This window comes from Mytilus galloprovincialis, chromosome 9, assembly GCF_965363235.1.
Source record: "Mytilus galloprovincialis chromosome 9, xbMytGall1.hap1.1, whole genome shotgun sequence".
Classification (NCBI taxonomy): Eukaryota; Metazoa; Mollusca; class Bivalvia; order Mytilida; family Mytilidae; genus Mytilus; species Mytilus galloprovincialis.
The window spans coordinates 53,829,547-53,848,728 of record NC_134846.1 but is presented as its reverse complement, the minus strand read 5'-3'; the positions used below and the strand labels follow the sequence as shown (position 1 = coordinate 53,848,728).

At 31.1% G+C, this 19,182-nt stretch overlaps 1 protein-coding gene across 34 annotated transcripts in view; it reads right to left on the bottom strand.

Moving 5' to 3' along the window:
* Window positions 1-8,283: 8,283 nt before the first annotated feature.
* The window catches only part of LOC143045293 (uncharacterized), a 127,456-nt gene continuing 116,557 nt past the window's right edge, over window positions 8,284-19,182 (bottom strand). For 32 of the 34 annotated variants that reach the window (XM_076217701.1, XM_076217710.1, XM_076217708.1 and 29 more), the window contains 7 exons: window positions 18,941-19,084; window positions 18,312-18,426; window positions 16,415-16,525; window positions 15,933-16,101; window positions 13,714-14,296; window positions 12,479-12,648; window positions 8,284-11,549 (listed from right to left, as the gene is read on the bottom strand). In XM_076217701.1, the coding sequence (XP_076073816.1) occupies window positions 11,548-11,549; window positions 12,479-12,648; window positions 13,714-14,296; window positions 15,933-16,101; window positions 16,415-16,525; window positions 18,312-18,426; window positions 18,941-19,084 (1,294 nt within the window). In that variant the 3' untranslated portion in view covers window positions 8,284-11,547. The remainder of the gene's footprint in view (window positions 11,550-12,478; window positions 12,649-13,713; window positions 14,297-15,932; window positions 16,102-16,414; window positions 16,526-18,311; window positions 18,427-18,940; window positions 19,085-19,182) is intronic. The other 2 variants (XM_076217685.1, XM_076217688.1) reach the window with 1 other exon arrangement.

The following is a 19,182-nucleotide window of genomic DNA, read 5'->3' as shown; positions in this document are numbered from 1 at the left end:
TGATTTCATCATATGAACATCAGGCACAATCCTTCCCGTTAGGGGTTTAATATTATACCATCATAACATATATGAGAAGAACATAACCCGTGTCATGCCAACAACTGTTTTTAGAATAAATGTGTTTAGTTCCGATGCAAAGACCTTATCAGTGACTCAATATTAACGCCAAAATATGCAATCTTTAATGACTTGACAACAGTATTGTAATTATATCCCTTCTTAATAAGTCTATTCAAAGGTTTTGTAAGTTTCTGAGGTGAATACTGACACCTTTGTGCTTTATAAAGAATATTTCCATAAAAAATTGGATGTGAAATACCTGAACGTATTAGAAGTCTGCATGTTGAGCTATATTTACGAATGATGTCTTTATACCGATGATAAAATTTAGTGAATGTTTTGACTAGTTTGTGATATCGAAAACCCTGGTGTAATAATTTTTCAGTAATACATAAATTTCGCTCGTTAAAATCTAAAACATTGTTACATACACGAGCGAATCTTACAAGTTGAGATATATAAACACCGTAAGATGGTGACAATGGAACGTCACCATCTAAAAACGGATAATTAACGATAGGAAATGAAAAATCATCCCTTTTATCATAAATTTTAGTATTCAGCTTTCCATTAGTGATATAGATATCAAGATCGAGAAAAGGGCAGTGGTCATTGTTAGTATTAGCTTTATTTAAAGTAAGTTCAACAGGATAAATTTCATTAATATACATACTGAAGTCGTCATTATTGAGAGCCAAAATATCATCCAAATATCTAAAAGTATTATTAAATTTGTTTATCAGATGTTGTTTCGATGGGTCTTTGCTTATTTTTGTCATAAATTGTAACTCATAACAATACAAAAACAGGTCCGCAATAAGTGGTGCACAGTTAGTCCCCATTGGAATTCCGATAATCTGACGATATACGGAATCCCCAAAGCGAACAAAAATGTTATCTAGTAAAAATTCAAGGGCATATATAGTATCAAAGCATGTCCAATTAACATAGTTTTTTTGTTTATTGCTACTAAAAAATGACCTAAAAGAGTTTGAACATATATATTCACATTCTGATTTTTTGAATGCCCATTTAATTAAGTGTGTGAATTTTTTCTTAATGAGAATGTGAGGCAATGTGGTATACAGTGTAGAAAAATCAAAACTTTGAACAGATTCAAAATCACCAATATAAGCATGCAATTTATCAAGTACTTCCAACGAGTTCTTGACACTCCAAAAGTAATTTATTCCACTATTTTCGAAGGCCTTATTTGAACAATTTATAATCAGGTTTTTAATTGTACCAAGTGTGCTGGTAAGAAGAATAGACAATTTAGTAGTTGAACAATGGCTTGAAGACGAAATAAATCTATATTTGTAAGGGGTTTTGTGTAGCTTCGGAAGCCAATACATAGTTGTGACTTTCATTGTATTTGGCTCTGCTTGTAAAGCGGTGGCTAAAAGTTTATGTTTGTTACAGATTTCGTTTTCTGAAAATGGAGTCAGTTGGAATGTTGGTGAATTGGTGATTTCTTTTTTCAGAACCTCAATGTAAAATTTACGTCAAACAATAATAATATTATTAGCAGCTTTATAGCATGAATGTTTCTTATTTGGTGCTGACCAAGTGTTGTTACTTTCTAGCCAAATTTATCTTTTTTTATATGAATTCAAAAACCCAAGTAGAGACAGGTGAGCGATACAGGCTCTTGAGAGCCTCTAGTTTTATAATATATAGATTAGACCGTTTTCCCGTTTGAACGTTTTTTACTAGTAATTTTTTGGGGCCCTTTATATATAGCTTCCTGTTCGACGTGAGCCAAGACCGCCTGTTGAAGACCGTACCTTGGTCTATCATGGTTTACTTTTATAATTGTGAATTGGATGGAGGGTTGTCTCATTGGCACTCATACCACATCTTCATATATCTATATGTAACATCAGAAGTCTATTACTAGTAATGGACTTCTGGTAACATATATACTTCAGTTCAACACATTCAATTACTTTTGAAGACTTACGGGGAAAATTACAAGAGATAGTTCTGCATCTGAACTCTGTATAGTGTGACTAACAAGACAATGTATAATTATATAATAACCAACGAAAGTGATCAAACAGAAAATTAACACGTCTGCCTGTGAATAATTTGCTGTCAAAGCACAATCAGTGAAGTACAACATTTATTAGAAACCATTCCCAATTATATAGGCGTATGTCCTGCGGGACATAATATTATATTGTTATTATTCCCTGTGTATACATGGTATATATAATGATGATGATAATAGTAATAATAAATGTCTCATTTTGCTATGTCATTGAACTGTGACTTAGGCCAAATAAAAAAAGGTGTGTGTTTCCTATTTCGGCACCCACCCTATTTTTAAGCTAAAAAATAGCATACCCTAATTTTTCTTTGGTCATTTTTCAATAAGCACTGTTACAGTCATAATGTGCCTCCCATAGACTCAATTTAAAAAAAAAGTAATATAAAAAAATCCCTACCTACAAATGTACCTACCCTATTTTTCCAAAGATGTAATAGGATTATAGGAAACACACATGTTATTTTTTTCCTTGAAAATTATGAAAAAATAAAAACCACATATATAAGACTCCATACAATGATATTCAGTGATTCAATATTAAGTTGATATAAACATGATAAAGAACAATGAAATAATACATGATTCACAAGAACTTTTAATATTCAAAAATGCAAAATGCACACACAAACACAATAAATAAAATTACACAATAAACTAAAAAACTGAGATTGTCTTCAGTTCTAAAGATCCCTACTCATCAATACTTCAGACTTCATACTTCAATAGTTAAATAATAAAAGCACTAAAATTACAAAAAGTCGATATAAAAATACAAAAGCACTATGTAAGTTTTAGTTTGTCCACTTCAGTTTTGTATCCACATCTCCGGTTAACACATGAACAAACGACTAGGTGGGTACTTTCAAATATCTACTGGGTACCCTGAAATATCTAACCTTTTCAAAAGCCTAACGTCATTATTCACTACTTCAATTTAATGTCCCATACCAATGCATGATGCATGACGGGAAATCTTCCTTTTAAGTCATAGAAGCTCATTGATCATACCTTACATGCCTGTTTATACGGGAGAGATCCGTTTGCGCCAAAAATGCGTCCTTTTGCGCCACAACTTTTTTTCTCTAATGCTACGTTTGCGCCACCTGTTTAAAAATTACATGGTATCAATTGCGCCAAAAATAAAATATACGATTGCGCCAATTTAAAGAAAAACATTCCTTAAACACAGAAAATTTTTTCTATTAGTTTCCTGATTTAGAAGGCAAAAGGCAATCTAAAAGTGGAATATAAATTAAATGTCCATTCCTGAATCCATGTATTGTATGCAAAAACATCTTCTGCCCCGCATACAAAGAAATTTAAAGTTAGCTTCACAACCGAGAATAACAATGCCACTGTCATATCATTTACTAAAACAAACTCTTCTTCTTTATTTGTGATCACTATACCTCACTTAACTTTTTTGAAATTCTACTGAACTTTTTGGTTGGGCAGGGAACAGTTATCTTCTCTCTCTGTACATAGACTGTCTTATGCACTTCAAGTCATTTTTCTGTAGATGTTCCTCTTCATGATGGAATAGCTCCGCACATATGATCTTAGCTGATCTTTCGGATATATTTTCTGTAGCTTTTCTTTTGCATGCTGTTCGTAGTATTTGACGCTCTAACTTTTGTGGGTCTGTCTCATGTGTATGTGCAAGACTTCCCCTCAGACAAAAATGATACTAAATATATATTAATCTTTAATATGTACGATCAATATGTGTTCAGGTGAATTGGCGCAAATGAGTTCCGAAAACTGGCGCAATTGATACATTTGAAGAAAAAAAAATTGGCGCAAATGATACCCCTGAAAAACAGTAATTGGCGCAAAAGGAGTGTTGCCGTTTATACTGATTTATCATTTTTTATTGAAATTGCATTTCTTTCAATCTCTGCATATACTCCATCAGTCCATTGTCACTTGTAAAATTTGGCAATTTATTTCTTTCAATTACATTATATTCCATTGTCACTTGTAAAATTAAGCAATTTATTCATTACATTCCATTGTCACTTGTATTGTAAAAATTGGCAATTTATTTCTCACAATCACTGTATTTCCCATTGTCATGCACGTGTAAGAATTGTCATGCACGTGTAAGGATTGTCAATTCTTTGCGATAACTTTATATTCCTTATCAAATCTTCATTATTATTAATCACGAAGTCATTCCATTGATGCTGAATGACGACGAATTCTTTCAAACATGAACCAAGTTTTGATGTCCTTTACAGCTATATTACCAAGCATTGAAATCTGTTTAATGTCCTTTTTCTTTGGAAACGGACGATGTTCGTTCTTGTCAAACCATTCTTTCATCAGTTCTACTGCTGTCCAGTTAACATCTTTATTAATAACGTCAGTCTTTGATTTTTGGTTTTCGATATCAGCAAGGCGCTCTGTGAAGTACGTCATCAGTTGCTGACGTTGTTGGTTGAAATGGTTGTTCAATCTGCTATGGTGAACCACTGGAGAACTTATTACCGCAGATAACTTGTCCATTTCTATTTGAGCTGTCAGTTTATGGTAATGTTCACATAGTTTCTCTACCTCGGGATAATCCGATTTTAATACGTCAAAGTAAGCCTCTAGACGTTCAGAGCTCCTAGTTACTCGATCGTACGAAGAAGAACAAATTATACCGAACACGGGATTATACGGCAAATCAGACATCGTTGGCTGTTCCGTGGAATCATTAGAAATATCAACCACAAGTTTAGAAAGGTTGTGTAAAGCTGTGTTTGAATCCATCACCTTCGAGTATTTAATCCTAAAATATCTGCCTTAACACAGGATGTCTCTTAACCTTTTACGATCTTTTATATGATCTTATATGTGTGTGTGTTTAATTAAAATCCGTAACACACTCTGACGGTTTGTCGGTGGTTACTTTAATGTCTCTAGTCTCCTAGTGCGAAAGACGATTAATGAGAAATAACTGTTCAGCTAATTATCGTCATCTAAATGATTGTTGTGTTTCAAGAACAGTCTATTTTGGGTGTCCTGCTGATAATTAAGTATGTTTGTTTAAAGAATGATTTAATTACACCCCGGTATATGACACCACACATACTAAAAGGACTATAGGATTAATTACATCGATATGGATTTACCGATAATAACGTTATTTCGATGATAAATTGATAAGCAAACATGTTTTATGAGGCATATAAAGATGCCCCCGTCAATATCCAAGGTGTCACATGTATCATGTCATATCATATTATTTTAATACTAAATCTGACACTTACCATGGATTTTTAACAATACAGTTGTCAAAAAGAAAAAGAAGATACAAAACCAATTAAGTTGTCATTTTAATCTGGCTAGATTAGAATTTCAAACTTTATAAATATTTTAAAGGTATTATTTGGATGATTCTAATGCTGTGTCAATTCATCACGTCTACCTGTTTCGAAAATTATATATTTTATAACAATTTCTAATTTGTTTTTCTTTAATTATTTTGTAATAATCTGGTTTTATATATCAATGCGTTTTCTTAGGGCCTCGGTGGAGATTGGTTTTATAGATAATTGTGTAACCCTAATTGAATTTAGAATTATCTAGACTTCGAAAATTATCATTATTATCATTTTATCTTGTTAAAACAAACAAATATATCAATATTTTATTTATTTTTTCTGAAATTGTTTATTGTAAGGGGGATAAGAATTCAATTGTCATTTATAAAATTTAAATTATAAATTTAGATTGCATTAGACTTTTTTAAGTTTTAGAGAATGATCATTTCTATCTAAAATAAGATATCTAACAATTTATATTTGGGCAATTGTATCTTCCCAAACTTTTGCATCTTCGCTATCCAAGGGTTACGATCCACTCCCGCTTTCGCCATTATGTTCAAAGGGAAATAACTCAAATTCATATAATAAAAATAGTTGTAATAAATTGCCCATTGAAACTGGCAGATTTTACTGAAATACATTGTAATCTCTGTAATGCTAATGAACTTGGTGATGAGTTTCATTATTTATTCAAATGTACCTTTTCAACAGTGTAAGAGCTAAATTTTTACCTTTAAATATATGTAATAACCCAAATGTTGATGAATACTTCAGATTTATTTACACTTACTGGAATAGCAAAATTTTGCAAAAGTGTTATAAAAACCTTTTAATACATGTGCTTAATTATATAACTATAATTTGTACTTCCTGTCACAGTATTAATTATATATACTAATATTGCACCTTTGTTTACAATTTTGTTCTAATGTAAATATGTTTACACTTTTATTGTCTGTTAAAAAAAGTTATACTAACATACCCCATGTGGGGGCTTTAGTGAAATAAATATGTCTTAAAGCTAGATATGATTTAACCACTTAAAAAAGATCTCTAAAATAAGATATGATCTACTCTTGACTGGGTTGTTGTCTCTTTAACATATTCTCCATTTCCATTCTTTATTTTATGATTTTAAATCATAATAAAAATTGTTCCCCAAAGCCAATCCTAACCTTCCCTTTGTGGTATGATTTAAGAGGGATTCATACACCGTTCCACAAGTTATTGTCTGGAAACATGCTTACTTGGGCCCCATTTTGGCCCCATATTCCTAAACTGTTAGGACTACAACCCCTAATATCAATCCAAACTTTCCTTTTGTGGTTATGAACCTTGTGTTTAAATTTCATAGATTTCTATTTATTTATACTAAAGTTAGTGTCGGGAAACCAAATGTTTTTTTTTGGGACGATGAAGACAGCGACTAAGGGATACCAATATATGCTGCAAAATGTTTTGCAGTCGTATAAAAATGTGTTGTTTTCATGAGTTATATTTGCATGTATATTGTATATATTTTGTTATATAGGGCATTATAAGCGATTTGAAAATCTCACAATGCTGCTATGTAGTTTTATTGAATGTGAGCTTTAAGTAAAAAGTTTTTCATTGAATTGAATTGAATATCCTTCTCGTGAAGCAGTTTTAAACTCCAGAAGCAATGGTGCACACATCAGATTGAATAACCAGAGAAGAAGGATAAACCGTTAATACCATAGACTTGGTGGTAGGAACAACATTTTCATTATACTGAGAACTTTCGCCAATTATCATAAACCTTATTACTGAGGGCAGTTTTAGTGAGTTTAATAACATTGAATGTGCATGATGACTGTTTGTTTGTTGGTGAATACCATCAGTGAAATTGGCTACAGATACCTTGAGGACCCTTTTTTTTTGGTAGAGGGCACCCCAAATATCCTGGATGGAACAAGACCTACAGCAGGTTAAACTGTTATCACAGAGATATGTCTCGCTTTTTTGTAATTTCGATAATGCAAATGTTGAAATAAAAAATAGCACTTTAACTTTAACTTTACCCATAGCCACAGAGGAGATCATATTAATTCCAATAAGCACATGGTACAACCAACTCCTTTGATTCGATCCTGTTTTTCTGTTGTCAAAGAAAAACATAGACATTTTACTTTTTTAATTGTATTTTATGCCTAGGTTTTTGATAACAAGGCCACTCATATTTAACCTTAAAACCATATGACCATTTACCACAAAACATTTAAATAAAATGGTCATCAACTCAAATTTTGTGTGTGCTTTGTATTGAAAAAAGAGCACTTTTTAACAGATTTTTATAGTTTGTTCTTATGATGTACTGTTACATCACTGTACCATTTTAGAGGAAGGTTTGGCTCCAGAAAACATGTTTAACCATGCCACATTCTGTATATGCCTGTAATTCAGTGCTTGTTGTTTGTTGCTGGTTATCACATTCATTGTTTATTGTTTTGTACATAAATCAGGCTGTTAATTTTTTTAGTTGAACTGTTTAACATTTGTCATTTCGGGATCTTTTAGTTTTATAGCTTACAATGTGGTATGATGTTGCTTATTGTTAAAGGTTATAAAGTGATCAATAGTTTCTACTTCATTTGGAGTCCAACCATACCTCAACTTTTTATCTTGCCACATCTTTTTTTTTTTTAATTAATCATGAACTATAACAAATTGCGAAATCACTGTTGACACAGTTGAAAACATAATGCCTAAATCTTGCCTTCTCAGCCAATTTGTAGAGCCTAATAAAAAAGTCACCATTTTGACCGCAAGGGACATATATTGTTTCTATCCAGCTTTGTCACATGATAATGGCTGAATAAAAGGAAGACTACATAAACACAGGCATTTATTTTTATTTCATGCACCAATGAATCTATGGCAGAAACAAAACAAATGAAAAAAGTGAAAAGAGGGAATATCCGATAAAATTAACTACATAAAAGGTCATTATCTAGATCATTGTTTTACACAACCTTGCACAGAAAGAAACTTAAAAAATAACAAAAGTCAGACAAACTAAATTTCTTAAAAAAACAACCATAGATTCTGTGAGCATAATATCATGTACTCTCTTCCTACAATAATAGTTATCGAAAGTTTCTGTCAGATTTCAAACAAACTTATTGACAATAAAAAAAACCCAGACATATTAAGATTTTTTTTCAATCATTCCACTCTGAACTTTGTATTGCTGAAGAATTGAAAGATTTTGATAGCACTGATTTTTAGCAATGAATTTCATTTCTGTACATAACTGAGATTTGTATGAATTGATTGACATTTGAAAGTGACTAGAAACAAACCATCAGATTAAATGATATTTCATGTTGTACTTGAATTCCAAAATAATGTGTTGGAGACAGAGTTTTTATGGCACAAAGTTTCACCTTATTTGACAGAAAACAAAAGAATTTAAAAAAAATTAAATTAATTTTTATCTTTTTTCCAAAATTGTGTTAAAATTCAGTTTAAATTAAATTTAAAAAAAAACCAATATATATTAGCACTGTAGTAAAATTTGAGCTACATTTGTAATACATTTCCTATGTGTATTTTATTGTTTTATCTCTAAATTATACCATAGTCAGTTGACAGAAATAAGTGAACTAAATACACAATTCATAACCCTAACTCTTCTACAAAGAAAAGGCACTATCAGGCAGACATTACTTCATTCAAATTTTAACAAGAAACAAAAAAAAAAGCTCCATTAAAATGACACAGTTATAAATAGAAACAACACTGAAACTAGGATACATTATAAATAACCATTGCATATATATGTACCTGACATACATAAACGTCTGAACTTTATTTGTAGAATTATAAAATCTATACCTTTTATACATCAAATAAATATCACATCAGGATTAAAGGGACATAATTATATAGGGAAGGAATATGTACAGGTTTTAAGTTATGTACATAATATACATCAAATTATAACGTAAGTTAGTACAAAGTTTTAAAAGCTATCATTTTTGCTTTATAAATTGACCACTTTACATCCAGAAATCTATTCAGGATGTAACATGACATTGAATTTCAGGACAAGTAGAGTATATCAATTACTTTTAAAGCATACACTCTAAAGTTTGTTTGATAATTTTAATCAATAACTTCACCTTAAAATACCTGTCACAACTCTTAGTATATGGACTTATTCCTATAATTAATTGGTGTTGGTAATATGATTCTCTGATTATTGGTGTTTAATGCCACCTTCAGAACTATAGGCTATTTTTGGCAAATTATAAGGATTTTATTTAACATACATTACAAAAGAAATATTAGTAAAATCTTTGTTATACTTCTTTTCTTGTCTTCTTGGTTGGTATTTATAGGTAAAATTGTCCAGATTAATCAAATACAATATTCACTAGATTAAATACATTTGTTATATTTGGATTTTCAAATAATTGTCCCAAAATGTATTTTTGGGGAAAATTTCACCGGTATTAGATTTGAGAACCTTAAATCTATGTGTACAATAATTAGTTTTTTTCTATTATAAAAGCAACAACTAACATTGATAAGTATTTAAATCAAAGGTTTCCATACTAAATTGGTAGTCAATTTTTAAACCTGAAGGGTTTTATGTACCATTCGGTACTTCACTTGATAGCTATAAAGGTCTATATATCAGAACAGGTAGACAGTTGTTAATAAATCAGATCTGGACTGTTTTAAACATACAATGTCAAATCAGCCTCCATGATTTTTACAATTAAAAATTTAGGGATATACAAAATATAAATGAGATAATTGTCCTCTTTTGATCAATTAAAAAATCTCAATATTTATATCAGGTAGGCCATAATGAAAATATTACTAGGTTCTCATAACTTTTATGAGGGAAATTTTGTTCATTTTCAATTCTTTTCTGTTTACAGGGACTGATTATGAAAATCAACATTTGTCTGCCATGTGGCTTTTCATCAAAATTTCAAAAGAAACTGAAACAGCAAATTTGAAATATTATTATAATGGCTGCAAAAGCTGAATACAGAACAACCCATGAGGTGAAAGGTTAAAATATCTGTATTGTTTACTTTTATCTGACTTAAAATGTTTTTATAGAAAATTATTATTATTTCTTAAACTATGACGTATCTAATGAGAAAAGAGGTTAAAATTAGGTACAAAAACTTCATGATTTTTATAAAATGTCAATCAACAATAAATACAAAAAAATGATATATCTAATAAAACATTCCCTAATTAAACTTTACCAAATTTAATGAAAGGACACAGACATGTTTCTCCCTGCAGAAATGTACAACATACTAGCGACAGAGTCCTTTAATGAATGTCTAAATGATTCATTTGTACGACATACACACGAGAACCCCTTTACCATTGTTGTACATGTAATAATTTCGAAAAGTACAACATCAAAAGGGAACTGAAGTCCCAAATTTCCATCAAAGAAGTCATAATTATGCTTCAAAAAGTACAGAATTGCTACATTTATTTTAAACAATCTATTATTGAAAATTATATTGAACTGTTGGGTCAAACCATTTTGTTTCAATTCTAGTTTGACTATGCTTTTTATCTATTATTTTTTTCTCTCCATGATATTTTTAAGTACAAAATTTTTGGAACGTAATTTTCAGATTGTCAAATTTCTGCATAATTGGCTTCCTTGAAAGGAAATTTGGGTTTTCAACCCAGACAACAAACATATACACATTTAAATGATCCATAAATAGCTAATGATATTTGTAACAGGATGAAATGTTAAAAAATCAAGACATAAACAAACAAACAAACCCTTGTTATAATGTAAATAATTTAAATTAAAAAAAAAAAACCTTGCGTCCATTTTGTTCTTCTACTATATCTGCTGATAAATGATAATTTGTACAAGTTGATGAACACATTATTTGTAACATGCAGCGTCTATCTAAATGCATTTATTTGTGTGGCTATAAATAGATGATGATGCAATCTCTAGCAGCCATTGTAAAGTGTCCTTTGTCACTGTGGCTAACATTTTGGCGTGATACTTGGGACTTGTTACATTTTATACTCCTGTGATTATGGAGTCTTTTATTCACTTCTATAACCAGGTCTACAGTAGATTCTGATTCGTCCTAAAATAGAGAAAAACAAGCTTTATCTCAATAAATCATACTTCTTCTGAATTGTTTGTCAATGTTTTTTAATTATGAATCAAACTGATATTCTTATACACCGCTTTTTTTAAAAGTTTTTTTGATTGGAGAAAGCCACAAGTATCATAACATTAATTCCATGATGGATGTCTTGAATCTGTGTATGTAATATTATTTGACTGAAGTTAAAATAAAGGCTTTTTTTTAATACCAATGCCCATCCATCCAAAATACAACATTAGAATTCATGGAAAAAACTTCCCTGAATTTTTTTTTGGAATTTTTGGCTTTGTCATTCCAGAGTTATGGAACTTTGACAATTGGTTGTAGGGCAATTTGTTCAAAATCGGGATTACACTCCACTATTCCTAGATTGATTTTCTTCAAATTTAAAAATACTTTTGAGATTGATGAAAGGAAGTGCACATTTTTTTTAAAATTTTCCCGTTTGTCATTCCAGTTAAATTTACCTGCTACATTGAAAGCAATATTTCAGAGAATTTAAGAAAACCAATTCTAAGTTAGACACGAGTCTGTATGGTATCCCTGGATTCAAAGTCAATTTTAATCAATGCAGGTGGTTTTATTTTTCTGTTGTGATTTTAATTGTACTTTCAAAATGTCGTCTTTAATTGTCACTATATTAGTTAGCTGTATGTTCATCATAAATCCCTTTCTTAATGCAACCGTTTAACACCATTTTGCAATTTACTAGGAATAATGATTTACAAATAGCATTTTGTTTTAAGTTGAAGAAGAAAAAAAACTCAAAAATTAAGAAATATCTAGCAATATAAACCAATCCAAATTTAAAATACACCATGCAAAATACACATGCTGCAAAAAGTGTGAACACAGACAAGTGTTATTCAGCCGATAGCTGTGAGACACAGTGACATAAAACTCACATTGAATTAATTGTACATAATTTCCTGGGAAAGTACCAAACATAGCAGTCCTATTTGATGTCCCCACATACCAACCATCATCACATTTCTCCATCACGTAAACTTCATCGCCTTCTAAAAGTTCTAATTCATCATCATTTTGTGGCCTATATGCAAAAACTGCCCTATATCTGAAAAGAAAAAAGTAATTTCTATAAATTTGAAGTACATTTCTCTGAACAACTGTAGCAATAGAACTTAACATTTAGTTTAAAGTCATATGAAACCTCAAATTAAAAAAAAAAAATGCATATGTTTTCACAACTAAATGGATAGTTTTCATTATAAAACTTATGTACATATACTTTTTTTTAAAGAAAATTCTTTAATTTGTCCACATTTAGAAGAAGTTTACTTTTTTGATGATTATACGATACTTTTGTGTAAGAAATGAAAAAGTCGTGCACAGAAGACTAAGTTAAAAATTTGATAAACATTATTTTCACCAGTCACTCGTTTCATATGACTTTAATTCATGAAAGTATTATCAAATGCTATTGGAATTCTGAATCTCTAACCCAATTAATTTTCTCTAAATGTCTTTGAAAAATAATCACACACATATAGAACAAAGTTTTAGATCAAGATCTTATGTGTGATTCTTTTTTTTTATTAACCTTAGAATTGAGTTCTCATGTTTATTTATCTATATTTTACAGCTATACATACTAATCACTACAATATTTTGTTTCGCTTGACAGTAGTAGCTACTTCATCAATACAAAAATATTTTTAAAATAAGTCAACAATAATTTTCAGTCAAACTTCTGCATGTGTTTCTAAGATGAGATAGAAGTAGAACTTCTGGAATCAAATGTCACTTATTGAAATAATATGAGTCCTAATTCATTTAACCATATTGTTAAAGGTTGAGTTTATCTGTGCTTTAAATTTTGAAGAGGAGTGTTAATTTTATTTTCTTCAGCTTGTAATATGAGGGGGGATAGGACCTTTATCGGGACTCCGGGATCGGGTGTTTTTAAGCTCGGGATTTCGGGATTGACCCTTTCGGGATCCGGGAATCTTTTTTTTTTCGGATTTTGGGACATCAGGATTTACTTTATTTAAATTCGGGACCTCGGGAATTTGTTTTTTTAAGTCCGGGATTTCGGGATAAGGACCCCTCCTATCCCCCCTCTAATATGCGAGAAGGAAGACAACTCTTTAACTATAAGCAAAAAACATTTTATACTAACCGACACAACGCTAAATCGTCATCTGGCACTTTATTTCTGATTTCATTATTGTTTGTTTCTACATTATAGTTTATATTGGCACTAGGGGGGTAAGACGGTCCATTCGATACAAACTGTTTCCTCCCTATCGTAGGACTTTGTCGTGGGCGACCTTGTTGTTGTCCTTGATGTTGCGGAGAACCATTATAATCTCCATTATACTGTGAGTATCCGTTTACACGAACCGGGCCATCCTCCATTCGTTGTTGTTGTGGGCCATCATAACGTGGTGAGGTATAACTTGATCTCTGTGGACTGAATGCTGGCTGATGTGAATTTAATCCTTGTTGGGATGCACTAAATGTTTGTTGATGAGGACTAAGGCCTTGCTGTTGAGGGCTAAATGATTGTTGATGAGGGCTCATGCCCTGTTGTTGTGGGCTTAATGTCTGTTGATGAGGACTCATGCCCTGTTGCTGTGGACTAAACTGACGTTGTTGATGATGTTGAAAAGCTGACGATCGTGGTGAGAATGCTCGTGGAGACGGTTGAGGAGGAGGTGTTGGTGCATCGTAACCAGATGGTGATAACATTTCAGGGGTACCTGTAACATTAGAATTATAACATACCACATATTATACATACCTAGAATGATAATTTTCCATTGACTAAGGATGTCAGTATGCATTTTACAGAATATGTTTATGATATATGGTAATTCGTTTCATATAATTAACATCAACATAACATCAAAGAACTATGAATTTAATCCTTTTTTTACATTTTTATAAAGGATGGCATGAGCCCCTGATTTATAAATAGCAAGATGTAAAGGCTTGTAAATCCTGATATATTTTTGCATTGATCAAATAAAATGGGTTGTCTCCCATACTCTCAATTTATGTACCGGTATTTTTATTTATTGACAACTTCTTCAGACTCAGGTATGCTTATAGTTTGACATGTTGTATAGACATTGACTTGTCTATTGATTTTTTAGATGTGTTTTTTTTGGTGTTGTTGGTTTGCCATCTCATTGAAATACAAATGTATACCCAATTCTCTCAACTTCTAAATAACATGATAAAATTGCAGATCCTGGATACTGATTTGTGCCATTCTTTTTATTTTGTTTTTAGCACAAAATGAAGTGACCCATAATATGTTTTCCAATATGTAAGATGAAATAAAATCCTGGTATTTTGAATAAATAGCTACTGTATGTTTGTTGAACAAATTGATTACATTGATTTTTAACAAAACAGAACAATCTCTTTTTTTCACCTGACTTGTGCACAATTTTGTTTAGAAGCCAGCTGAAGCCTGACTCGGTGTTTGTTGAAGACCCATTGATAACCTTCAGCTGTTTTCTTTGGTTGGTTTGTTGTCTCTTTGACACATTCCTGATTTGCAACACATATTCACCTATTTCTTTTAAATAGCTTTGTATTTATAACCTTCCCTTTCTTGCGTTCTTTTTTTTTTATTGTTATAGCATGTCTTTTCCCCAAAAAAATGTTTCACTTTGCAAAACTAACTTATTATTGTTATTGTTAACAAGTCTTGATTTGTTAAAAATATCACAAGATGTAAATATTGGCATAACATAGGTGTATGTGTCATCTTTAAGGATCATGCATCCTAGCTCTAGGTTCAATTCTGTATGAAATAATGTAAATTAAATTCAACAGACTTTTTATCGTAAACGTTTATATTTCCTCATCCAAAACAAAAATAAGGAATATTACTACTGTAACCTAAGCAGTTGATAAAAATTACTGTAATAATTCTAACAGGGGTAGAAATAAATACAGTTTAAAACATTTAGATTTAAAATCCAAATATGCACATATAATAATAAATGAAACCATGCAGGTACTTGTTCAAAGTAAACAAAACATAATAGACAAAGGCAAACTATTTTTTTTATTAACTCTTTCAATAAAAGATAACTTTATACCTTTATTTTCATTATCAAAATACCAATTTTTTTTAAAGATTACTGGCTTAATAAATTATATTAAAACTCTATATTTTCAAAATAACTTCTTTATAAAAAAGTATTTTTTTTCCCATTCAAAATCTAAATTTTGCCAATGTACTAATATGCAATAAGGAACAATATGTAACCAAACAAAATTGTGGTGTAATATTTGCACATCAAAGTGAACGAATAAATAAACAGGTAGAAAACAGCAAGACAAGAAACAGATGCAGAGAATAAGATAGTGGATAATCACCTCTACCTGTCATAGGTGTCGTGATAACAGATGGCGCTGGTGTCACTAATGGTGTCGATGGATCAAATATCACTTCTATGTAAGATCTAGGGAAGATACCCTGTTTGTTTCCTACTCGGCCTTCATACCAATTTTCATCTACCGATCGTAATAATGTTACTATATCACCCTAAATAAAATATAATATTTAGAAATGTAAGCTTTGATAAGTAGTTCTTTCATTTTAAATGTACTATTGAAATTAGTATCATACAATTATAGTGACCAGTGTGTGACACCTTCTGTATCTACATGATTTAATGATATTCTTTACTGTATTTTCTGTTTTATAAAAAAAACTATCTACTCCTACTCCTTAAGACAAAGCACATATTTGGTATAATACATAACCTTATCTTTTATATAGCAATTTCTAACTTATGTCTTATTCACATCAACAAATTTCTTTTTTACTATCAACAAATTCTTTTTTTCTAATTTACCTTGCGTAATGTTAATTCCACTCCTGTCTGGGCAGTAAAGTTATATCTGACCCTTGCCTGGCCCTCTGCCTGCTGGGCAGCAGTGTGTGCTTCCTCTATTGATGTTAACACCTTAAATGTGAAATGAAATACATGTTATTGAATTCTTTCTGTTGTACTTTTATAAATTACATCTTTTGTGATAATGTTCCATGTCAAAAGTAACTCTTTAGAACTCCTTTGAAATTCTATATTGGCTGAAACCAATTGAAATAAAAGAAATATGTGTTCAAAGGACAGAGATCCCCCCTTTTTTGTAAAAAAAACCCTGCAAATTCAGAAATTTTATAAAGGGACATAACTCTAGAATGATAAAAAGTGATGTCACTCAAACATGAACTTGATCTGCATTAGGTGGTTAGCATCAGGGCTTCCAAAACGGTCATATATTCCGGTCATTTGTATAATGTCCGGTAAAAGTCCGGCTGGTCAAAGCATGAAACGGTCATATACTTTTTAGTTTCCAAGCTTTTTCGGTCATTTTTACATAATATTCACGATCTTTTTGACCCAACCTTTTGCCTTTTGATTAATTACTATCAAAACAACACCTACTTCAATACTTTCTAATTTTAATCAAGGCTAATTAGTAGTTGGACAGCTGAAATCTACCTGTTCAGGTGACAGGTGAACTATATGTTCAGTACCGGACATCGTATAAATTGATCGGTTTATTTACAATTTTTTTCTTACTTTTCAGAGGTTTTTTTCTAATTGATTTAGTCCAAAAGATTAAAATTATTAGAAATTAGTTTATCAACATGATTTGATGAAAAATTTAAAAAGGTTTTAAATGAAAAATCGTCAGAACTATGTCGTATGAACTAGAACACGTGTGCGCATGTGCACAGGTGGGAAATTTAATTAAGCATCATACATTTCTTCAAAAATGCTAAAATTATCATTGATACATGTATCTAACGTTCATTTCAAGTATTTTGTTGAAGAAATAACGTGGAAAGAGCTTTTTCACTCAGTCGTGCTTTCTTAACGTACACGGATTTTACGAATCCGTTTATGGTCCATGTTTTACCATTGTCAAGTCAACATTCGGTTGACCTCTCCGGTTAGAACAATGTGAAACGAAATTAAAGTTTTTGACAATGTCATTTTGCACAAATAAAAAGTCTAAAGCAGATATGAGCACGCTGATGTGCACACTTTGAATGATGCATCGCTAATTTAACAGTTACATATATGCATCCGTACATCAAATTCATATCATATCAAAGTAAAGTTTAAAATCGGTTTTTTTTAATGTGACATTTGTCAATCATTGGAATGGCCATCTGATTACCATAATTGCCTTTTGTAACTAAGTCTTAAGGGATTAAAATCGGGATCAGATATGAAATGTCCGGCTGGCTCAAATATTTTTTGGAAGCCCTGGTTAGCATAGTGTATAAGTTTGAAAACATTAGACAATCTTTATTTAGAGATCAACAAACCAATTTAAGGATGTACAGAAGAACAGATAGACAAGTGTTAAACACAATTCCCTGTCAGCTAGCAGCAGGGGGATCAAAATATTGTGACACTCTGTTAATATTTTGTCTTTAAACTTAAGTAATGCAGAAGAAACTTATATTTTGCTTCATGGTTTGATTAGTATTCACTGGAACCGAATTTTTACAAAATATACACTATAAGAAGTGAACCCATCAAAAATTTGTAATTTTAGTAGTCATTTCAAAGAGATGTGACATTCACTTTGTTCCTCTTTTGAGACTTATAGTTTACTGGATAATTTCAATGTCTAAACTGATGACTTGTCTAGATCTTGTTCTCAAACTGCTGTTTCTTACTTTTTAATGATTTTCCTTTAAATGATATTCAACAATAAACCTTTATTACAAACCTCAACATAATTGACAGGGAATAATCCAGATCTTCCGTATCTTTCTCCTTCAAACCAGTTCTTATCTATCTGTCTTAGTAAATAAATTATATCACCTTTCCTAAACGACAATTCTCTGAAAAAAAATAAGAGTCCAATTATGTATCTTATAATACAGTATATATGCATCAGTACTATTCATTTGCTATTTTTTTTTTTAATACTGGTGGACCAGTACACTGTGTTTCAATATACTGTATTTCAATACACAAAGTCCAGCCGTTTATAGCACAGTATAGATTTTGCTCATTGTTGAAGGCTGTACATTAACCTATAGTTGCTAAAATCTGCCTAATTGAGACTCTGTTAAATAGTTGTCATTGGTACATCTCCTATGTATGGCCTTTTATCTGGAAGGTCTATGAAGGCACATAAAGTATTGTATGGGAGGTTGGGTTTAAAATATATTTTAGCATCAAGTTCTATGGATGTTAAACCTTCTGAAAATTTGCTTTCAAAGATTCCCATGGACATTTTCTGGAAGCCCTTATGATGCTGGTGCTATTTTATAGCAACCTTTACCTAACCTACAAACCTTAATTCTATCAACAAGTAATTCAAGGAAATCTAAAAGTCTCAGTTATACCCACCTAGGATTTTGAGCATTAAAATTATATACAGCTTTAGCTTTGCCATGGATTTTAAAGCCTCTGCGTCGATCAGCTGGTACAGTATTGTATCCACTGATTGGTTCTTCAAAGCGATCAGCTGGGATTGGAGATTTCTGGGCAGCGCTAAAAAAGATTAGTAAAATGTTTATTTGATTGTCTTATTAATGCAAAACAGACATTAATTTTTTTAATCTGTGAAAAAAAAATGAAAATAAATCAAT